Source organism: Anabas testudineus, chromosome 9, assembly GCF_900324465.2.
Source record: "Anabas testudineus chromosome 9, fAnaTes1.2, whole genome shotgun sequence".
Taxonomy (NCBI): domain Eukaryota; kingdom Metazoa; phylum Chordata; class Actinopteri; order Anabantiformes; family Anabantidae; genus Anabas; species Anabas testudineus.
Genome location: NC_046618.1, coordinates 6,476,448 through 6,501,548, shown reverse-complemented (window position 1 = coordinate 6,501,548; position 25,101 = coordinate 6,476,448). Strand labels below are relative to the sequence as shown.

At 41.3% G+C, this 25,101-nt stretch overlaps 1 protein-coding gene across 1 annotated transcript; it reads right to left on the bottom strand.

Moving 5' to 3' along the window:
- Positions 1 to 551: 551 nt before the first annotated feature.
- On the bottom strand, positions 552 to 25,101 carry LOC113150224 (transmembrane protein 132D). Its single transcript, XM_026342631.1, has 9 exons — positions 24,965 to 25,101; positions 19,026 to 19,902; positions 12,625 to 12,762; positions 8,031 to 8,223; positions 5,892 to 6,035; positions 3,123 to 3,328; positions 2,591 to 2,855; positions 2,153 to 2,344; positions 552 to 2,064 (listed from the first exon to the last, which is right to left on the bottom strand). The coding sequence occupies exons 1-9, from the start codon at positions 25,035 to 25,037 to the stop codon at positions 739 to 741; spliced, it is 3,414 nt and encodes a 1,137-aa protein (XP_026198416.1). The 5' UTR covers positions 25,038 to 25,101; the 3' UTR covers positions 552 to 738.

Genomic DNA, 25,101 nt, shown 5'->3' with positions numbered 1-25,101 from the left:
TGATATGCAAAAGCTTATCTAAACGATCCCATGGTGAATGCATGCTGTATTCAAGGCTAAAGGTGGAATAACAAATTATTAGTGTGTCTGACTTTTTTTTTTTTTTTTGGAAGGCAGTTTATATGCAGTGACTGACCTGCATGCATTTTACTTGAGAACAAATGCCTCTAAAAATACTAGTAGCTGCTTAACAGAAAATAAAGTGTCAGTCAGTACTCAAGACCATAGTGTTTTAATGGGGAAAAAAAGACATGAAAATTAGATCAATGTAAATTTACAAAGAAAATATTGGATGTAGCATTATAGAAATTGCCTACTTCAATTAATATTACGTTTAATTAGAACCACAGTTTTGGTTAAATCCATATCTGTCAGATCACTCTATATATATATTTTGTATTTGTAATTCGAAATACTTTTTCAGTGTTTGTTAAACATGTGATTTCACAGATTTAGAGAAGTGCATATCCACATGCAGCATTAACATTTGGTGTGTTCAAATGTTGTGTAAAATAGTCCATCCAGCCAGCTATCCGACACATCTCCGCACACATTCACTCTCCAGTATTAACAATAAAATACAGTACATGTACATATAAAAGGCCTTGATAGGTAATGAAATGCAGAGGAGAGCAATTTCAAAATCACATATTCTTGACAGTTGATGGGAGTTAACAAAGGCATTGAGGTGATCAAAGCCACATCTACTGTACATGTGAGGTCTGATCGGGTTATTTATTATAACTTGTCCCCAGGCTCTGTAATGGGCATTTGGGGTTCCTCCTCACAACTGTCCTTCTTCCCAACCCAGTGAATGCCATGGCCGTTCTCCCTGGGTGGTAGATGTGGCGAATGCTGGCGCTCCAGAGTGGAGAAGGTGGTGAACTGGACTCTCTTTCTCTTGCTTGTGGGTGAATGGATCGACTCGCTTTGCATAGGTTTGCTCCTGAGGGAGCCCATGCAACTGAGGGGAGAGTCTGTAACAGAAGCCAGACAACTGGGCCTCCTGGACAGAGTGGCAGTCTTATCAGGCCCTATGTCTATAACAGTTGTCATAGTCTGGGAATCTTGCTGGACAGGGCTCCCTGGCACGCTCATTACCAGCTCAGCATCTGTGCCGAGCCATACCCAGTCATGCCTGTGCCCCGTGGGCTCTTGACCATGTGTGGGTGGCTTCTTATGCCTGAACTTAACAACATATGAGATGCAGTTTACTAGAAAGACCAGGATGGCAAGGCAAAACACACCCAGCAAAGCATACATTCCAATCTCCAAGTCTGTGAGCGGCCTATTGGCCAACATTTCTTCACCAATTTCTACCTCTGCGGTCCCCTGCCCAGGTACTTCCACCTTAGTGGGGAAGTTGTTATAGTTTACCAGATTCCCAGGGGCTTTCACTGTGCTAGTAAAGCCAACACTGCCCATATCCTCCACTATCATGTTGTCTGAGCCATACCCTTTACTGCTGTCACTGGGACTACTCATCATACTGACATTCACCACGCTGGTAGGAATACTGGGGTTTCCCGAGCTGCTGGTCTTACCCACTCCTCCGAGGCTGCCACTGGTTATGAAGGTTCGTTCCGTAGATTTGATTGTGGTTGTGATCTTTTGCATAACACTCTCCGCTCTATCTGAGGTTTCACTGCGCACTGGAGGATCCCGGGATGGCTTCCTCTGCTTTCTCTGGCTGCTCACCTGTTCCCCATCATTACCATAGTCACTGTCATTGTTCTTGCTGCCAGCAGTACCACTGTCGAAGCTGCTGGTATTGCCGTAAGACCGCCGGCTGCTCAGCTGAAATTTAACCTTGAGATTGCCATTACCTACAGCCACAGTGCTTTTCCGTTTGGACTTCTGGCAGGCCTCACAGATGGACATCTCTACTCTGAGCAGAACTCCCTCGCCCTCTCCTTCTGCCACCACAGCCGGAGGCGTGCCCTGCACTGACACCACCCCGTGATCTAGAGATGTCACTGTCACACGGTAGTAGGCTGGATCATAAATGTCAAGAGGTGTCTGGTTGCCATCACTGAACTGTACCCAGGCGCTGACCAAAGCTTCCTGAAATAACAGAAAATGGCAGAAATTGAAATTGTACTTTAAATCTAAAGTTTATCTTTGAGACATTTGAATCAATGAAGAATGTTACCTGTTTAGGGCTCTGTAGAACCTCTTGTGTGGTTGTGGTTGCCAGGATAGCTTTGTTGCTCCCTGGACTAAGCTGTAAAGTCATAGAGAGGCCTGCAACCACTTGCACCCCCAACTCAGTGATGGTCACTTTGTCATCCACGACTTTGACAGTTGTCTTGGCCAAGATTGCATCAGACAGTGGTGAGAACACCTGTGACAGAACAATATCCCGTACAATAATGAATAGGGTTCAGACACCATGTCCACATAAGGATCAGTTTAGTCTGTCAGCTTTAACATGAAATTTGTGTCCTCATAAAATTTGAATCCAAAGTCTGTCTACTAAATTAGGAGACTACTCTATCTAATCCAGTATCTCACTAGCTGCCAGTGGATTTAACAGTGGTCACAGGCTGTTGTGACAAAGGTTAATCCGAGCAGTGGTTCAGTTTATTACCTGAATTGTGGTGGTCCCAAGGTCACGTCCTGACAGCACCCTACCAGCCTGCAACCTTGCCACTCGAGGGTCCTCCACCTTCATGAAGTATCGAACCAGCCTTGTGACATCTACCTGCCAATCAGACCCCAGGAAATAAGCCTTCGGATCTCGAGGGTCCACCTGCTCTGCCACGAAGTGAGTCAACACCCGCACCAAGGCGTGCTGAAACTGTAGCATGCAGCCTTTCCCCTTCCTGTCTTCTTCTTCGCTGTTCCAGCCGGATCTGAGACATGATCACAAAACCACGCATTGAGGTCAGACCTGTCACACTATAAAAGCTTTGACACGGTACACTCCAATCACTCAGCCCTGTCTCTCTGCTTGATTGGATCACACTGCGATATTGCAGAACAGTATGTAATGGAATCAAAACTCTAAACCTTTGCAGAGATTTGGATTTGTATAGGGAATAAAAGCAAAAGGATGTTCATCAAAAATCAATATAAAGATAATACAGGGATAATTAATAGAAATAGGTTGTGTATCCCACCTTTTTGAGGTTAGTATGGGTACTCTCCAGCTTTTGATCTGGCTCAGCTCTGTGTCTGACACCTCAATCTGGAGCGGGAGTTGGGGCATCCATATGTTCAGTTCGAGTTGTGCACTCAGATAGCTGTAAGTGAAGTTCACCGTCATCTTCACTTTGCCCTTTGTCTCCCTGCCACTCACAAAAACATAGTCACACCTGTCCGACACCTGGATAGCAAGAGATAAAAGAAACATGAATCTGTGGTTTTTCATTTCCCTGATAATATAAAAGTTTGTGTAAGTAGACTTGTGTAAACAATCTATATTAAACTCAGAATGAGAGCGTCTATCAGAGAGATGTTAGTCATCTACCCAATGACAAAGAATAATTAAATATTCCCATAAAAGTCACTGTTTTAACAAATAGGCCATTCTTACAACAACAAATGGCTTTGCGGCAGTTTTGCACTGCATGTCTTACCATAGTAATGTCTACTGGCTGTAATAAACTACTGCGATGATCACCGGTCCGAAGCTTTAGGAAGAGGCAGCATTGCAATTGTATGTTAATCAAAATATCATGTGGTGCAGCGCCGAACATCAGTCCTTCACAGCCAAGTGCATTCATTACACCATAATTTCAAAGGTGACCTTGGCAAGTTTGGATAACTGCTGAAAGATCTCATGGACATTTTGAGACACGACTCAGGAGGTTTTTCCTTGGTCCTCTTTACAGCCACTGCTTTAAACAAATTGGATAATTAACGCAGCATTGAAATTCAGTGTTCAGGCCGAGGAAGTGCACAGGGGAGTGGGGGGGGGGGGGGATGGTGACTTTGACAGCTAGCCTAAGGAGGAATACAAATAGCAAAAGGATTCTCTGTCTCATTTGCGTGAACCCAACAGTTAACTAGACGATGTGCTGTCACAGGGACATGCTATTTTTGAGAAGATCTTGCATCAGTCATCCTGCACCCATGACCAGAGATTAAGCTGTAGAGTGACCACATCGTTATGTGTCATCCTTGCTGCTAACTGAGATGCCTCAACCTCTTCTCTTCAAATAATCCCATGCTTGATTTATATCCAAACGGCAGATTTACAATACATGACACTGTATCGGCTGAGCAGTTGGAAAATTTCGAATGCACACATTTAATCTTAGAACAGTACGGATTTATTTTCAGTGAAGTCGTCAGCAGTTCTCATGTTTGAATTCAGGGTGAAGGCAGTCAGCCAGTCAGCCATGATCTAAGACACTTTGCACATTTCATCTTTTTTAGAGAAACATCTTCCAAGTGCTCCACTGAACTTAACATGAGCCATGTTCAAATCATATTCTGAAGCATCCCTTAAAAGGGAATGCCATTTTAATGTGCCACCCGCCCACTCATCCCTGTCACAATCTCATTCTGCAGCCAAGAATATCCCTCAGTGTTTTTGGTGTCAGATAAAGATATGTATTTAAAATGGGATTTGATTTTCATTACCCGGTACAGTATTAAACACAGGCAGAAATTTACAAATCGCAGAAATGCACGCATCACTGACACAGCTGTAGCCGTAGTTGGGCTGTACTGAAAAGTCAGAAAATTTAGTTCAAGTCTTCCACTGAGTTCAGTCCTGATGTATTAAATCAGTCAAATGCCCTAACATTCAAAAGTCCTCATCAATCACCAAAGCTGACATCAATGCACAGTATGTTCCTGCTTAAAATATTTAAGTGTCAATCTTTCAATCCTGAACTGACAAAGAAAATGCCTGTGCACATTTTAAGTTTCTCCATAATTCATGCATATGTGAAAGATCTTTCTATTATGGCAGATTAGTTTTTATTTTGTCACATGAGCCGTCCATTCTACATAAATCCTTCCCCATCTATCACCAGCAGATTTGATACTCTTCAGGCACACCAGGAGAGAAAAGATATCGGAGTCAAGCTGTTAGACTAAGAAGATTAAAGGGAATATTTGTGACTGAAGCTGATATCTGGTCAGCAAACACACTGAGAGCTACAGTAAGCTTGGAACAACAGCAAAGACGGCTACATTACTGGTTTGAAAAGAATGATTTAGTTCACATCGGGGCTCTTGACATGTAATCCTATAATCATGTACTTACTGTATACAGTATACTGTACTGTGAATCTCCTCGTGGAGCAGCTCTCCGTCAACATCCATTTATTTGACCAGCGAAAAACCGTACAGGTCTGGAGACGACTGCGTGTCTTTATTTTGTTTACAATGCCACTTTCCCCTTGAGTAAATGCACACGCAGCCTCTGACCTCAGAGGCCTGACTTTCAATTTCATCAGTAAACAAAGCCGGCCTTTGGCAGTCAGCCATGCTCAGGTTCACAGGATAAAAGGGACGAATCACGGGATGAGAGCACAGTGGCAGACTGTGAGGTTGTTTGTGGTGAGCGATTTAGCACAGCGGCTGTTTATTGTGAGGCAGATTGAAGGCCGATTTTGTTCAACTAATAGTTTGTTTTACAGTGCAGAAAAGAGACCGTAGGCATATAGGCAACTTAGAAACTGCATCAGGCCTTACACTCGCACATGTAACCTGTTTATACTCTCTCTAAATGACCCTTCTGCAGCTTAGCGTCAGAGGCACAAACACCTCCCATTCTACCATTTATTGCTGATAAACCCATTTTTTTTGTTTTTGCCTTTTCTTAAATAGTCTTACAAAGCTATTCACTCCACCGTAAAGCCAATGTGCGAAATGACGAATCAGAATGACATTGTTTACTGTACAATATGTGTGTAGAGGATGAAGAATCCCACCTTGAGAATATCCTCATCAGTGGAGCTGCAGTCTGTGTAGTCAGAGACATCGGTTACAACTCCATCTTCCTCCACGGCTACTGTCCTCACAGGCATCACCACCTTCTTTCCAGTCAGTACAGCTGTGTTCAGGATGTCTGTGTCCTGCAATGGACAAAGAAGTTCAGAGTTAGAAGAAGGCAATGGTTTAATGTATTACTTAATTTTGCATATTGTGTGGGTAACTACCACGCTGCTTAAGGCTCCTGGAATGGGAGGAACATAGGAGGCAGTAAGTAAGCAGAGTGACTCAGCAATCCTGACAAGGTACAAGTAGACCGGTTCCCGCTTTAAAAAGCTCAGGGGAGCACAGCTAAGGCTAAGCGATGGCCAGGTCACCACAGGAGAGCTAATCTTGACTTGGTTTCTCGGGGGACTGCTAAATCATTGCAAACATGGTCTAATATCTAGAAGCTTGGACTCAGATTAATCTCTACACATACAGAATACAATACAGCCTGCTCTTTAATGCCCAATGCATTATTAAAAAGGGCAGCGGTAGCAGAGCAGATAGAAGTCATCCACAAACCACAGGGTTTGGCGACTTTTTCTTAGCTTCCCCCACTCACGTGGAAAAATGTCCTTAAGCAAGTCACTGAACCCTAATTGAAGAGAGGGGTGAGTTGTTAACCTATTTGAAAAAAGGCTCTATACTGTGTAAATGAAGTCAATATACTGTTGTATATATGAATTTCTTCTTGTGAGGTATATGAAGGTATTCTTGTGTACATATATAAAATCAATTGATATACAGTAATTACCTGAATTGATATCAATTGCTTTTTATAGCAATGTGTGTGTGTTTGCACAGACATGCTTTTTTTTTTTTGCATGCATAGATAATCGAAGCATGAAAATGAAGCAGATGGATGTGTGTCCTCATATGTTTAAACACACAGTTTTAAATGAAGTTGAAGCAACTCGGTACTGTGAGTGTGTATGTGTGTGTAGATTAGTTCAAGAGCAGTGGCACTGAGCCCGGTCAAGTCCTGTGAATGATCAGTTAAATCAAATTTAAAGAGACACTTGGCCACTCAGAATATGAAAATGAAGCAGATGGATACGTGTCTCTTGACTATAAAACTAATTTAAATGAAGCCGAAATAACTGAGCATCACTTTTCTCCCAACTGTCATTACAATATAGTTAAAAAACACTGATCTGAAGGCTGTGTCAGTGAACCTTTCGCCATTATGTAGAAGTATTGAACAGCGCCACTTGCAAGAGTTCGTGGAGCAAGGCTAAGAGTGATCAGTCAGCGGTAATGTCCCCTCAAGCCAACCATCAAATCTCCTCATGTTTGGCCCTCAGCCTGAGGTCAACTTCTAATCCACAAGAGAGATGAACCATGTCAAATTCACAAATCAGGATGCTGTAGCATAGCCTTATGACTTCAAGCATTCCAGCACCATTATCATGAAAATGCAGCAGCCAGGTCTGTAAAATCTAAGTGACATTCTGCCCAAAAATATACGCAGAGAATAATAGTTTCTAACTTTTAACTGTATAAACGATTGCATCAATAATATGAGGTTGAACAAGTGCAAAGAGTATCATATAGCACAGATGGTTATTGTCATGCTATTCCTGAAAACAATGGTGTACTAAGAAGTCACTGACACAGGTGACAGATAACTATCAATGCTGTAATTCAAAGTGGTGTAAACGCTTGTGCAATGTTCCGTATTTAGTAGCAGAGATTATATCATGGATTAATTATAGAGGTAGCATAATAAAGAGGCCTCCGGCACCAAAATAGAAGCACATGAAGCAGCTGTTAGGAGGAGAGGATGACCACGCCAGAACAGAGAGGGACAACACAGAAGAGAGACATCAGCTAGCTGACAGTCAACAACACAAGGTCACTCTCTGCTCAAAATAGAACCCATTTGCTAAACAATCCGAAGAAGATCCAGGCGTCTGTGGATGCAAACCAGACAGGAATGGATCAGAGTCAAGCTCATTTTGTGATGTTTTTATGCACCGGGGCTCAAAGGATGCATTCCAAGTATTGGCGTTATGGGAAACGATTCTGTCATTAACGTCGATTCTGGTTCTAATAATTATTAGATGGGACGTGGAAGCTGTCAGATAACACACCATTACAAGGGGAGCCAGGCCAACAAAATCTCGCTGAGTGGTATAGATCCTCATGGCTCCTTCAGTCTTGGCTTCACTTTTGGATGCAGACGGCAGCTCCAGCTTCCATATGATCACCTGACTGTCGACAGGACTACTCAGCTCCTCAACCTCAAAATCCATCTGAAGCACCTCCAGTAGGCTGCTGTCAAGCCTGGGTGAGAAGCAAAAGGCTCGGGTTATGAGGCAGAAAACACAGGGCAAACATTTGCTGCACAAACCTACAGGACATGGTATTGAAATTGTGTTGAAATGAACAGAAACATGGAAAAACATTAAGACCAGACAGCTTTGCAATATCAAAATAAGTGATCTTTTAATGCAAGCTGTTCTACTTGACTTAATGTTAGGATCTCATTCTTCAACACCTTGGTACAGTGGCAAAATCAAATCTTTCCACAAAAGCCACTGATACGCAATATGACTATTTCACCACTAGAGTCTCAAATTTTCTTCTCTCACATTAAGTTCCTGTAGAGAAAATTATGTTTGCATAGAGGTGAAGTGATTATGCAGCAGTGGGTCCTGCACTTAAGCCTGTGGCTCACTGCTCTCAGCACAAGACAAGTCAATGTAATGCAGATCCACAGATACTGGAGCCTAAAGGAAAGTACAACACACTTCTTTGGTTTTATTGTGTCCAATAAGTGATCATTAGCCTATTATAAGTATTTACTCATAAAACAAAGTGTTGCACAGATTAGAATATTAAGCTGACAGTGCTACTAAATAAAAGAAATGTTTCTTTTTATAAATAGGTTTATTATCTGACAGCATCTCTTTATTTAAGAAACTGTTGTAATTGTTGAAAGAGAAATAGAAAGTAATCTAAAGCTCTACCTTCACACAGAGATGTTATGAATTTGGCCTGTAGATAGAAAGTGTAGAGATTTTTAGTAGAGGAATATGATCCCAGTAGTTGTGACAAGGCCAAATCCCCCTTTTCTTAACTTTGTAGAGGGCTTTGCGTCTCCAGGCTTTTTCACAAACTACAAAAGAATAAAGCTGAATTTCTCCGTGCTGGCCCTACCCTGGAGTTGATGGCACTGTTAAATGTGAGTAGAATAAAAAGGTGGTGCGAGGACAGTGGCATCCTGCATGCGCAACAAAGTATAAGCCTCAGTAACTTATAATGGCCTCTCAGTGATCCCAGCTAGAACAGAGTGTCCTTGCCATGGATTCAATTTTCTCCTATGGCCCAAGTTAGTATCCTTTGCTTTTATTTTATGGAACTGTATTGAACTACAGAAAAGATATATTGGTGGCCAAAAACACAATAAGCATGCACATACCCCCATGGCCATTATCGTCGCCTCTGTATCTGTGTGTGCATGTTATAAATATCCGTGTCAGAGCTGTGCAGACGCACAGTAAGCCCTGAATCATGCTGCTTACTGCATGAAAATGACCTCGAAAGGGCTGCATACCAGTTGCCTTTCTGCATGAGAGCAACAACAATTGGAGAAATTTCAAATCATATTTAGTTAATCCTCCATTAAGTTCCAAACTCAACAACAAGGCATACAAAAGTATTTCTTTGTATCCCACTCTCACTCATAGTATCTGCCCTTGTTAAGGGCAGAGCTGAGAAGCCGAGGTGCAATTGAACTTAGCATGTTGCTCAGAGACCAGAGATTAAAAGATAATAATAGTATTCTGGTCAAGTATCAAAACAAGATATGCTTGACTCATAAACAAGCCTATATCCTTGTAAGTATGCATTAACACAGATATCCATAAGATAGGGGATTCTACCGTACTATTTACGCCCTTGGTCATTCTTGTGAATGTGATGAGCTTACTAGGGAATGATGCTTCAGCAGCTTGTTTATGGCCGACAGTCTGTCTGTGCTTTAATATTAAGATCCAAACCAAGCTGCTGCGACAGAGGATAAAAAAAAGCTTTAATGTACAGATACAGCAAATACTTTTAGTGCCTTCTAAAGCCAGGAAGACAAAGTCAGAGAAAAAGGCACAATGCTGCAACAGTAGCCGCTCTCTACAGGGGTTCTGTTAGTTTTGTGACATTTTAGAGAGGATTAGCTGAAATGAGAAGGAAAATATGTTAACCCATAAAGAAGTTGTGATAAACAATGTCATAATCCATGCCAAATGGGGAAAACAACGTAATGAGGTCAAACCAATAATGACAAGTACAGATAATGTTGGTGTTCTGTCTCCGATTAAGCAAGCTGTGTCTATTGTCGTATGACCTCTCAGACGAACCCTCATGTTTAGCTTCAGCAAGTTTAAATTTATCCTTGTGCCGGGGAAAGTCACTCTTTTCGTATTATATGAAAGCAGGGTTCACTGAGAAATAACATTTTTTGTCTACTTTCATTAGAAGTTTTTCATCGTGGGAAAGTTGGCTGCATGTACTTGCTCTTTTCCAGCTATGCCAACCATTCACACCCAGATTAAAGCTTTAGTTTTACAAACATTTCTTGGAGCTGCTCTAGAGGCAGAAATAATCATTTCTTGTCTGAGTTAAATCTCAGTGGATCAGATTTGGGAACACTGGCAAGCTCAAATGGCAAAAAAAAAAAAAAAAAAAATTTAATTCACGAGTTCACGAGAGCAACACAAACACTATTCTCCTAAATGTGTGTTGCACCCAAAGCTGTGGGACGGTCAGCTAGAACAATGGCTCACTGTAGATGATTTATTAGCCAAAGTGGCAGCATGGCAGGATTGTTTGTTTGTTTGTTTGTTTAGCTAGTGTGGGGATTGCAGCGTGCCACAATGACAAACATTCGTAGTGAGCAGAGTAAAATCTCAGTGACAGTCATGATCACTTATTCTTTATAATGACCACGAAATCATCCATTTAAATTTCAATTTGTCCAGTTCTTTGGTTTATTACTAAACACTTGTAAAGCTAATGGTAACATCAGTTGTAGGATTACTGTGTTCAGTGTGATGTATCTATAGTATAATTTCATGGTTTTCTGCATTCATTTGCCATAAAATGTGATCTGATCTTCATCTAAGTCAAAAAATATATAATGTGCGTAAAGTAATAACACACACAAAAAAAATAATCCTTCGTGTCGTCATGAACAACCATAAAAACTCATAGTGTGAGTGGAAAAGGTATGTGTGAGCTCCAAAAAGCTAATTAGAGTCAGGTGTTGGCACAAGTTAAGAAAATTAGTTAGAGGTGTGGACTAGAGCTACTTCCACTGACTCTAACTTTTTGAAGAATGTGCTTATATGAGCCATGCCTCGCCAAAAGGAGCTTTCAGAGGATCTACGATTACGAAGAATTGTTGATTTACATGAAGCTGGAAAGGGTTACAAAGTGATGTCAAAGACTAGTCAGTCAGTCTAAAGTTAGACAAACAATCTACAAATGGAGACACTTTGGGACTGTGGCTACTCTACCAAGAAGTGGGTGACCAGTCAAAATGACCCCAAGAGCATCAATGAGGTAAAGAAACAAGACCAGAGTGACAGACAATGATTTGAAGGCATCATTGGAACTAGCTCATATCTGTGTTTATGAGTCCACAGTAGGTAAAACATTGAACTAGCAGGGTGTCTATGGCAGGACACTATGAAGGAAGCTGCTGTTTACTAAAAAGAACATTGCTGCATGACTGAAGTTTGCAATCAGAGTCAACCAAGGCTACTTTTACATACTTTTTCCACTATAACTATGATGTTTTTATTTTCTTTGTTAATACTCTTGACTTAGATAAAGATCACATCACATTTAATGACAAATTAATGCAGAAAACCGTGAAATTCACATACTTCTTCTTCTGTAAAACAATCAAACAGAGGTCAGGCTCAGGCTACATGCAAGACAGAGAAGGTTTGGAAGGACACACCAAATACGTTGTACCCCCCCTGTCATGACACACTTAAATGACTTAACTCTTAAAGGTACTCAGCTTTTCTGAGTTCAGTGAAAAGCTGCACTCAACTGAACATGAAAGGATGTTTAAGATAAGCTGCTTTGTTGGGGAAAAGGTGGAGCCCCGTTTAACGAGGGCAAGTCAAGGGAAATCAAGTAGACCTGAGTTTGATCACTCCAACCTGGAGATGCCTGTCTATCCTGCCACCTTGCAGGTTTTAAGTCACAGGTTAAAATGTTTTACTGCCTGCACAGCTGGTGAATGTTTAGAAATAATTATAGCGAAGAGAAAAAGTGTGCACTAAAGGGAAAAAAGGCAATAGCTGTTTACAAGAATCAGCTTTATGGGGGCACCTGCACCCAACCTTAGAGAGTAAACAGATGTCCTCTGAGGACACAGCACAGTGTGTTTCTGCAGTAAGCTGTTGTCAGACAACACGCTAGAGATGTTTTGTGTTTTACGCCAAAGCTGCACAGACACATACTCATCTGCTTTGCAGGATATACATCATAGTAGTGCTGCTTCAACAGCTAGGGGCACAACCGACAGTGTATGAAAAACTCCCTTTGGACCATTGGAGTGTGATTTGACCATTCAGACATCACCAATTTTAGCCCACTGTGCAAATATGTGTTAAATTTCCCACAAATAAAAGCTAAGTAGATAGCACTCAATAGCATAATACACACACTTGCCTTTTTCCAGGTATGGGAGCTTTTCTCTGACAAATAACAGCGATGGCTCCATCTGTGCCCATATCCAGGGTGATGTCCCACAGTAAAGAGTTACTGGGTGTCGCTGTTCGAAAGGTCACACCTTTCTTTACTGTCGCTCTGTGAAAAGTCAAAAACGAAAAGGTCAAGCATGTGGTAAATATGAAATGTGCCACATTAACAAGCAATGGAAATCAATGCAATAAATGAATATTTTTCCAAATTGAAGTATACAATTGACACAAATTCAACATTTCTTCATGCCTTTCGGAATATGCTTGTGACAAATTAGGTTATATATAGTCAGCATTGTTAGAAAATCCAGTTTCCTCAGGCAAACATATTTTATTTATTCATTCAAACATTGTCTATTCAGGTCATTAACTAAAATACAGAATTTCCAATATAAGAAAATGTCACATTTATTCTGTGTTACTCATAATAAAATCCATCCAGGAAAATAGCAAAAAAATGTGCTTATTCTCTGTATCATTAGTTTCCTTGGCCTCTAATTTGTAAATGATAAGCATCATGTAGCTGAACAAAGGAATGTTCTCAGCACAGGCAGCTTGCAGTAGATCAAAAGTTAATATTAATCATATATTCTTCTAAGAGGACTGCGATCAAGGCCAGAGAAGGTACACATTGAAAGTAAAAAAAAAAAGAAACAGTACTCTGCTGCAACAACACCAGTAATCCATATGGTTACCTACTCTCACCACGTCTTCGTCCTTCTTTTATGTAACCAGTCCTCTAACAGAACCTTTAAAATTCAAAGCAACAGCAACATGTTGTCTGAAATAGCTCTGAACACCATTGTCATGTAATGTCTTTTGTTTTAATCTGTATGCAAAGCTGCACAGTTCATCTCTGAATCTTTGAGGTAAACACAAAGTGTTTAGCACATGATGAGTCTCCAACGTCGTGCAATCTATGAAAGGAGCAACGACAATCTGATGCTAAATACTTGTCCCGCTCTGGGTGGGGGCTGGACCTAAAAGAAATTAGCTTTCTGTTTAGCAGAATGTAACAACATGCTTTACTTCATTATTTAGATAATCTCTTTACAGTTTTATGCTGGATCTGGAAGGAAGGTCTCAATTGTCTGTCTTCCTGTATATAATCTGTGTGCCGCCCCAGCAGTGCAAACTGGAAAGGTCTCCATCCATCCCTCTGTGTCCTTCTCAGAAAGACTAGATTTTGCTCATCCTGTGGCATTTGTAACACAGTTCAAACAAACAGAGCGCTCCCAGGTTAAAGGTCACAATTAAAAAGGCCATGACTTCGTCAATAGTAGTTTTAGTCATGTGCCTCTGTGACCCAGAAGGCCACTGGTTTCTATTCCAGCTGTGTAGCACAGAAGCTGATTAACATGGGTTCAACCGGGGAGCAGTGGGCTAAAGAAGAAATAATTTGCTGTTATGGCTGGAGAACAAAACCCTCTCAGTCATGATTGCACACAGCTCAATGGGTCAGTGAGCACTTCCTAATCACAAACAAAGTAATCACATTGAGTCCTCTAACTTCTCAACCCCTGACACTTTAACACAGCAGATGTTTATCAGAACACACGCTGGACTTACAAACTTCCTGCAACTTATTCAATTACTTCTGGTTCATAACAGATAAATTAGATAAAATAAAGCCCAACAAGCAGCCGAAAAGCTGTAGGTGTTGCAGGGTCTCTCTGTTAGTTTAGTAAATGAAACGGGCTGCTCTGTGTACTGTGCATCACAGTGAATGACAGAAGAGAAGAGAAAGGTACAGCCACTCCACTGTTATCAGTCAGAAGGTTCCCAGGAGGCAGTGGAGCCGACAACACAGAGGACACACACTCAGTCTGCACTAAATGAGCAAAGAGAAATACACCGTTTCTTTTATTGTAAACAAGCTACGGCTTTCTGGTTAGAATAAAAGACGAGGCGAGACGAGGAAGATAAGAAGCTGCACACTGTTACCTCTGTTAATGACATTACAATGGAGGAGGCATGCTACAGATGAATTGTTTCTGCCTCTACGATGACTTTGTAAATCCACCGTTTGAATTCACGTTAAACTTCCACACAGGATCAAAATATGCAGCTGTCAATGTGTCATTTTTACTCAACCGCTTCAGTAAAAATTAAATAAACATGTATAACATCGTCATTTGTGATAGGTAGGTAGGTTTAATTTGTTCTTTCCCTCTGTTTCTGATCTCTATTGCAGACTGTGGGGAATTATAAGTGCAGTGTGATTATTTGTTTTCAGTGGGGAAAAACTTTAATCCAGCATAATCAATGAGGTAAGCATGATGGCATGCTCAATGAATTAATGAGAAAACCTAGGAGGACTGTTAATCTAGTAATGGCTGGTGGACAACGTGCTCTGCTGTGATGAAACACCTCTGTGTATTGAGCTGAGAGGAGAAGGGTTTAACTAATAAAAAGTGACAGCAACAACAGGACTTTCCTAAAGCCCCTCTCTCTCTCTCCCTCTCTCTCTCTCTCTCTCTCTCTCTCTCTCTCTCTCTCTCTCTCTCTCTTAGTCCTCTTTGTGTACATGTGTACAAAAAAAAACAACAAAAAAAAAGCTCGTAACTTGGAGAGGCGTTTTTCTACTCAGTAGTTGGGAGCAGGAACCAATGTCCATGGTTTTGGTTAGCAGGCCCTGAGGAGGCAGCAGGCAGGGGGAGGCACCAGGGCAGAGAAGATGGATGGCTGTGTAGACCGAAGCTGACAGTGTGTGAGAAAAGTAGCTCGCAGGTGCTGCACCTGCCATCCATCTCACTTCTGACCAGGCAAGGCATGAGTGGCACTATTGTTTCACCTTTTACATACTTTTCATTCACTCAAACAAACTTGTATGTACGTCACACTGATACCCTGTATGTCCAAACATGCAAACTGCCACACGGATTGATACACACACTGTCAAACTCTCTAACACAAAGCAGCCTTTGACTCTGCCTGTCACATCCTCTCCATTATTTAATTGTGGATAGCTGCTTCGTACAAACTTTTGTTGACAGATCACAGAGCCGTGGTCAGCACGAGACACTAAAGCAATCAGACAATTCAAAAACACAAATACATAACCCACTTACAATAAAGACTGCTCACAGATCTACAAGATGGACTGTATCCTCTGTGTGAGCCAGACACCATGGCTCAGCTGTATTTCATCACCAAGGCCGCGATCAAGATGCTACATAGGGTTTGTAATTACTTCCCTGATATAATTTGTGTTCCCATCCTTGGCTTCTTGAAAACATCGGTGAACCCCAGTGCAAATGGAAACAGATGCAATCATTAATTATGCAGGCAAATGTCCACCGTTTAGCCAGTCTGATAGCCAGCCATCGGCAACGTGCTTATCGTACTTATGGAGCAGTTTGGGGAGTTGGGGAGACGCTCCTGCCGACACTCCTGCCAGATGGCACAGCACTAAAAATGAATGTAAAATCCCTATTTGTCACATAGATGAATGATGAGGCTCCCTCAATGAGCTTCACTGACACGGTGTCCAGTTGATACGAAAGCTTACGTTTATTTATTGCAACAATGATGCCTTTGAATAAACTCCCGTAGAGCAAGACAAACTATTGGGACTGATAGCTGACTTTTAATAGCAGTTAAGAGGAAAAAGTAGATTAAATGCATAAGATCCTTCTTACTGAGCATACATCATAAGGTGTAATGTAATTCTCCTCCATATGGGTAGAGTGATGGAGCAAGTGCAATACTTTATCTATGACCTTTGTCAAGCGCTCGCTGAGGATGGCAGCTTGCTGGAAAGCGCAGGTGACCTCAAATTTGTATGTCCCTTGACTCACACTATAGACATCACTAACTGGTTTATCATGCTGATGACAGAGTATTAACCAAAGCCTAATGGGACATTCAGACAGTGATCAAGCATAGAGACAGCTGTTGAGGACTGGATGCACAGGAATTGTTACCATGCTGACAAGCTGGGGGAGGGTTTAGCGCTTCATTACTGAACGTGTAAGTTAGAGGAATGCTAAGTGTATTATGTTATGTTTACAAGAGGCAAAAAAAAGGTAATTTCAGAGTGTAGTCACCAGTACTATTCCTTCTATATTTAATTACTACAGAGCTTCCTAGCAAAATTGATGAGCTACCGATCAGGACAGTTGCTGTAGAGAGAGGAGAGGAGATGAGATGAGGAAAGGAGAAAGGAGAGGTGATGAGATGACAGGCGACAAAGGGAAAGGAAATAAAGGATAGGAAAGTGGAGGAGAGGTGGCAGTGCTATCTGCTTTTTGTGCAGAAATGTGACTGAGTAAATTATTTAGAGCGGCAATGATTAAAAGTGACAGGATGATGAGGGGTGGGCCTTATTGCCTCAGCTCAAATCAAGAGACAGAAAGAAAAGGAAGCAACAAATTAATTTAAATCTATGATCTAACCCTTTTTGTTACACAAATGCACAGGCACTCATTTGCACTAAAAAATTTTTCTTAAATGCGCCAAGAAACCCTGAAATATAGGATCAAGCACCTTCGGGTTAATGTTTTTTCTTTCCTTTTGGAAATCCAGTGAAAGAACTGTGGAGTCCTGCAGACTTAACGTCACAAGGAGGACAAGTGCATCCATGCGCAGATGTCCGCTCAATCAATATTTACCTATTCTGCCCTACACAGCTGATCTGAGTGACTGTCTAAGTAAATGAAGGCAGGACCAGGTGAAAAAGGAATTAATAATCCATGACTGTCTCCTTACTCACTCGCTTCCACTGAAGCATGTATGAGGAAGTCAAGGCAGGGCTCTGTAACTCGGAAATTATTTATTTTTTAAGTATTGATTTGTGTACCACAGTGTAACATTAAGTGTAGCCTACAAGGGTGTTACTATTTTTCAGTAACCAACATATTTTTGGATTAGCCGCCCTAATGGATTTCCTTGTTAAACCAGCTGTTAAGTCGAGACCCATTAATGAAGATCACCCAACAACACTGCAAACAACAACACTGACACCCTTAGTATTTGTTACATGATATGAAAACTATTATATCATAAATTATTATTATTGTTCATCTGTAACTACAAGCACTGGTGTGGACAGTTTGCGACGCAAATGTGAATTACTTTAATAAGATAGTGACCTGCACAAATGAGCCCAATAATTCTATTTGTATATTACATATGATACAGGGAATATTTCATTAGCAGAAATTGTATTTTATTTCTCAAAGAATCCAGTAAACACTGAAATAAAAAAATCCTATTATTTGATGTGTCAGACTTCACATGGTTAAATCTTCTCAAAGATGACCCATGACAAATGTAAGGTCCTGCTATAATAAATACATTCTGTGTCATTACTCACTGTACAGCCTATGAAAGAGAAATTTATGACATCCTTCACTTATGATCCAAATCTACACGCAATCCAGAGGCACACGGTAAGCACATTTCACATTTCACCTCTCCTGGCAGTCCATTATTCACTGGCTTGGAATAAAGCAGATAGGGTCTAGAATAATAATAAAAATGTCTCTAATCAAGTTAGCATTAAGCTGTACTTGTCTGCTCTGACAGCTAACCTCGACAAATCTAGCTATGCTGCGGCTCTGTTTGATCTCCATCATCAAAAGGTATTATGCTGTGGATGACCAAAAAAACCAGCAATGAAATGTTAAAAGCAAGTTGGAATCATATAATTCAAATGCCGTTTTGAGGTGCCTGTCTTCTAAATTGCATCATTTCACCTTGAAAAGGAGAGACTGGCTTATTATCATAAATAGGTTAATAAGTCAGGTCATTGAGGCATTAAAATAAGCCTCTATTACTGAGGATGGAACAGGGACATGCAGAGGAATAACCAAGGTGGCACTACAAATGCTCCCGTCTCCAGTCAAAGAGGAACATTCTGCAGTGCAAAATGAGAACACAGCCTTAATTTAAATTGCTTGTAATCCCCATGAGCTTTATACATCCAGTAGCATATCATTCAGATCCAGAGCATAGCCTTTAAAGGTGGGCGATAATGAGTCACAAGCTACACGTGATTTTGTTTGATCCGTGTCAAGCCTGATGACTACCACTCTTGAGACAGCCCTTAATGTCACGGGGCTGTGCTCACTCAAACATGTATTTTTCTAATTTAACTGCAATAATCTAGCCCATTTCCCAGAAAGACAGCTAACCTCTATGATATTTTCAGAGAAATGCCATAATCCATGCAAAATCTCATTTCCTTCAATATTCCCTTATTTTTAATGGTACGGGATTTGTGCAAGAATTAGAGATGAGGGCTAATACTTAGTGAACGCTCTTCAACTTCTCCTACTTCACTGACCAATTAATTTGGACACTGAAAGAAACGGAGCTCTATAAAGTGCTGCCATATTTGATTAAGAATACATTAACAAGTCTCACCTGAGAGTGAAGTTAGTCAGCTGAGCAGAGCTGGCCATGAGTACGTAGAAGGTGGCGATGTCAGTCTTCTTCAGTGGTTTGGAGGATGTCCGTATAATAATGGCATTGCCGAGCTTGAGGCGAGAAAGTGTTGCCATTCCTTTAGGCACCTGCAGAAGTCGTACGCTGCCAATCCTCTGCATTGGAGTGACTGGGATATACTCTGTCTGCTGCTCTGAACCACCCCAACGACTTACATCCACTGAATTACATTTCCCATTCACTTTGGGCTGGGCTTGGTAGTACAGCTCTACAGGGTTCCCAGCAGATGAGTCCTGTCTCTCCCTGCTGGTGCCTTCTGACCCTGGAGCAAACCAGCCAGGTGCGGGAATCAGCTCAGCCATGCAGGTTCCCCTCTCACCTCCCATGGCACAGGAACCTCTCACTTCCTGGGTCTGCCAGAAAGCGTATACTGTCACGCAAGGTAGCTCATTCACAGCTCCTTCCCCTCTGCCCCAGTCCCTCCCTGCAACATAGAAGAGCACCCGCACTTTGGGCTTGGAGGAGAAAACCCGAGGTGTCAGCACAAAGGCCTGGATTTTCCAGTTAAAGGTGAAGACCTCTGGGGATCTGAAGAGCTGCACAGACTGGACCAGGTCTAGAGGCACGAGCTGCTCTGTGGACATAGTGCCGTAGCTGGCGCTGACAGCTGGCTGGCGGCTGGCTCTTAAGATAACAAAGGGCTGCGTGTGACTCTGCATGGTGGAGTTCCTCATGAAGTCCTGGCCAGCCTCCTTCAGGAGGAGGTAGTCAGCATCTTGTACCTCGTAGTTGACTGGCAGGAAGATGGGAAAAGGCACTGGGCTCTTACTGTCAGTCAGCTCCCTGCTGCTCAAATCTGTAAAAACAGAAAAAAGGCACTAGACTTATTAAAAGACAGTAGCAACAGACAGTAGAACTGTACCAGATTTAAACAGCTACAACAGCTATTCAACACTTAACAATACAGCACAAAAAATCACCCTATGTTCACTGACTGGGATAATAACACACATTAATTGAAAGTACTCTAAGCTTAAACATAACATTCAAAGCAAATTGGTGAAATAATGTAAATTACAACAACAACACACTGGTTTTGTCAAAGAAGCAGCTGCAGAGACGAAGCAGTAGTTCAACTCTGGGTGTTTGATAAATGATTTGTGTCGTGAGAGGAGGGGGGCAGCTTACATACAGTCCCAAAATAACATTCAGGTATCTAATCACGTCACAAAAGTAATATACTAAAAATGATTATTTCATTTATTCTTTGTTTACTGCTCCCAAAATGTAATCTAAGGGTGAGATTTCTAAACTGCCCTTCCACTGCCCCAGTTTCACCTCTCTCATGCATGTGGACAGGAAAGGTGGGATCTGATACATCTGGCACGAAGTTGAAATCAGCTATAAAAAAAAAAATTGGGATTAAAATGGCTTTTCAGATTGTAAGTGGACTGTGAATACCCAGCAGATCCTTAATGAAAGAAAATATTGGAGCATCATGTGCAGTAAAACAATTTTAATGAAAATATCAAACTAACTGAACAGAAATACATCTGAAAGTAGTTAATTTACTGTAGCTGCTTTGTGTTGGACAGTTGTACAATAATTACAATAGCTGTACAGTAATTATAAGGATTACAGACTGATCACAAGTGCAGAGAGTGACCTTTTTATACGAGTAAAAACAAACCAGTGGCGTAAATATTCCCTGATCTGGTTTAAAAGCTTGATGGTGAGTGTTCATCCCAATGGAAATGAGCAGAGGCTGAGGTCACCCGGCCACCATGTGTCCTCATTAAACATCCATTTTGATAGAATTATGAAGATTACAGCAGCTGACCTGAGTGTGCACTGTTTATCTGGTGGCTAATTGCCCTACTTGGTGAATTAAGGGGGGAAAATGGTGTTTACTCTGGAGATTATAACAAAATGGATAAAGCTGCACTAAGAATTGCACAGTGGAAAAACAACTTTAGTGGCAAGTCAGACTAAAAACAAATCATCATCCCACAAGTATACCAAAACTAACAAAACTGATCATATCTAGATTTATAGACTTGTGTGAGCTGCATGTGTGAAATCATCACAAAGGATGCCACACAGAGTGTTTTCTGTCACTGGATTAATAATTATTATTTACAACAAGAAGGCTTGAAGCTTTTCTATGTCAACATCAGTTGTCATGTTGCCCTCGTGGTTGCTGGCATTTGACAGGTCCGTCTATCACGGTTGCTTCTGCCTTTCACAGTCACTCATCCACCCCAGCGAAGACGCTTGTCATCATGGCCTGACAGTTCACACAGAAATGACTATACTGCATGTGTCACAATCATGTCAACCCAGCAGCCCTCAGAGGAAGACAACAGCATCTTTTTTTTTTTTTTTTTTTTTCTACACACAGACAAGAGTGTCAGTCATGTTCACTGAGTGGGCGACGCAGTCCATGAGGCAGAGACTGGAGCTGGGCAGGGGGCTGTCCTGGCTTAGCCTACCAGTGGCCACAGTGACAGATGTGCTGTTTAATACTAGGGCTGGCACAAGCCCCAGCTGGAGTGGATATAAAGTGGCTCGCTATCTCCAGAAGGGAGAATGCACTGCCAATGTAGCATCACAGTACTTCACATGCAAGCTCATCACTTTACAGTCGGGGTCATCACTGTTTTCTGTGTTATGTCACATACAAGTCGCAAGAAAAACTAGTGGCGCTTTTTGCAGTTTCCTGGTTTCTGCCTAAATTTGTCATTAAATGTGAGCTTATCTTCACCAAAGCCCCAAATATCAACAAACGCAATATTTTTAAATTAAATTTGATAAAATACAAACATTCATGATCGTTCATGTCTTTGTTGAACACAACTATTAAACACATAAAGTGATGGTGATTAAGTAAGTGAAATACAGTTGTTTTTGTATTCGCTTGTATGCACTTCCTGTAGCTGTGGATTGACCTGTACAACATCCAGGGGGATGTCTGGTGGGAATAACCTACAGGATAATGTCAGGGTGACTATCAGCAAGCTGAAGCTCAGTAGAAGATGGGTGATGCAGCAGGACAGTGACCCTTTCTACTGCAGAGTGACTTCAGGGACATAAAATCCCCCTTTTGGACTGGTCCAGTCAAAGCCCAGACCTTAACCCAATGGAGATAGTGTGACATGACATGAAGAGAGATGTTCCCACTAGATGTCCCAAGAATATGTCTGAGCTGAATCACTTGTGTGTGAAGAATGGTCCAACATTTCTCCTGGACATTGTGCAGGTCTAATCCACAGCTACAGGAAGGCTGATAAAACCCAAAGACGACCACATACATGAAGCAGACATACCATGTTCATGAATATTTGTTTCACTGTAGGTTAAGAGATACATAATCAGTGTTTCACTGTTTAACAAGTAGCCATTGTGAGCCCAGCTCTACCTCCGTGGTTCTCATCACGATGAGGGCCCTGTCTTCAAATGATAAACATGAGAGTAAACCCACTACACCAGCTGTTCCAGACTCTCAAATCACTCATTTTGAAAACTCTGAGTTTCTCTTCCTTCTTGGTGGAGTCAAAAAGCCTCAGTGTTGCAGATGCTACTGCTTTAAAGCCAGTCGTCCAAGTCTGCTCTCCTGTGGATTGAACATGTTCAGTGCTGTGCATTGTTGCTTTAGTCTTTATTCCCAGACAGTATCTAGGTTAAGTGCTTTCTGGGAGGAAAGAAACAGATTCCTCTTCCTCTTCTGTCTGGGTTTAAATCATATGTTGTTAATCAAATCTTTATTCATCCCTCTCTGTTTCCAGTTACCATGCTCCGTTTATCAAATTAGATTTCAGTGTTGTTTATATACACCCCACCTGAAACAACTCTACCTTTGACTGATAGCAGGAAAAAGGAACTTCAGGTAGGGATTTAAGTGACTTTCTGAAACAGAGCTTTTCACGTGTATAATATCCCTGCGTGGTGTTGTGATTTTAGTTAAGCCTCTTGTATGAAGCAAGTACAATCCAATAAGAGCTTTGCTGTCATGCATTAAAATAAAAATGAAAGTATTCATTTCACTTAACCTGGAAAAGTGAGCAAATATGAGAGATGGTCTGTCATGTGTGCAACTGCAAACCTTACTTTTGGCTCATGTGTTAAAGATTCATTTCAATGCAATGTTCCTTATCACCAGTTTTAATAGAAACACCTATAATATCTATGAGCAGCATTTTACCCCTTAGTTTGTCTTACGGCTCCGTATTCATTTCTTTTCATTAGCACATCAGCTAACTGCTTTTCGATGTACTTGTCGTTTAGCGTTATTTCTTCGACTGCAATCAATCTTCAAATAATCTATTAAAATGCACAAAGCTTGAGCAACCATCGTGAATTCTAATACGCGGTAATGACTTTTACCATATGTGCAAAACAGCTTGCAGACTCCCAGTAGCATCACAGACGACAACAATGGATGTCTGCATTTGAGTCAGTAAATGAGAGATTAAAAGCTTTTGTCTATAAGTTTCTCTTCCATGCTGTCTGATAAAGGTCTTTAAATAATCAGATACTGGTCACATTTATGGCAGCATTACATAAGACACTGTGACAAGTCCAAACGCTCGTTATGCCCCTGTAACAGAAAATATCTTCTGTGTTTTTATCCTTTGACTGACTGACCTTTACAGTGTAGCGTCCTTTAATCGAGCCCCAAAGTCTCAATAGGACATGACAGCTTGCCAAACAATACAATACATTCCTAAATAAAAAGATTTGTATTGATGTCACTGTGGCCTCACTATGCACTCATAAACCTAATTTTATAACTGAGAGGGAAAAAAAATAGCTGTAAATGCTTAAGAATTAAAAGAGGAACAAGTTGATGTTTTCTAATATTTCAGCATCGTGGTTCAACATGAACAGCTAGAGATCACCGACATGTGAGTTTTCATGTACTGAACCACTGCTCTTACATGTAATGGGTTAATGATTTAGTTCCATCTAAACAGGATGATGAATTGGTGGTGGATTTTTTTTTTTTTTTTTTTTTTGTCATTGCAACTATCTTGCTGATGTCTTTTGCCATTTACTCTACAACATGACAGTAATTGCTCACATTGAAAGAGCTACAAATCCTATGTTCTTTAGGAAAAGTCAAACCTTATGTAGTCAAAGATCAGTAGACAGCATTATATTCTCATTTAACATGCTTTAAAATGTGCTTTAAAGAAACAGAATAAGACCATGTAAGACTGCTTATACAGAATGAAATGCTCTGTGGGGCTGGGTAATGAGAGTGTGGAGAGCATAAGAAAGCCGAGCGGCAGGAGGAAGACTGGGGGAGGCTACAGCTTGAGTGATTGGTAAGGACTGACATGGATAATGAGACTCTTCAAAGTTTCAAAGTTGAAAATGTTGTTCTTGTTTTCCTCACTGTGTAGAATTTGGGATCCCCGGTTTGCTCCATAAGGGAACATAATGCTTTCCAGAGTGAAGCCAACTACTGAGCATTAAAGCTCAACCAACCCTTCCAGTCTTTTACTTCTCACTGATTTCATCCTAAATCTTTAATATGCCACTCGCTGCTGTGACACCCCTTTGCTGCAAGAACGACACATATGCTCGTGTTAGGCTCACTGTACCACCACGCAGTGAGATGTAAGTTTGTGGCACAAATGAGGACGCTTATGTATTATTTACGCTTCTAGTTAAAGTTGTTTTTGTGCTGGCCTGGCATCGCAGAGAAAAGGCCCACCTTCCCAATTTGTGCACAAGGTGGACTATTCAATCTAAATCAATTCAGTCAACCATTTGTTTCCATTGTTACCATTAAATATAGTGTTGGCACGGCGTGCTGAATTCAGCCACAGTTCCAAGACTTAATTCATCGCACTGTGGCATCTTGTACTCATCCATCAGAAAACACGCAAACCGGTCACTCCCAGGTCACTTACCTTGTGTGAGAACCGCTGTAATTGTTGCCAAGATAATCTGTAAGATCCTCCAGTTCTGGCAGTAAAGGCTCATTTTGGCACCCGCGCGTGGCTCGCTCTCCCAGGCAAGTTCCCAGTGTCCGTGAGGTTTGGTTTGG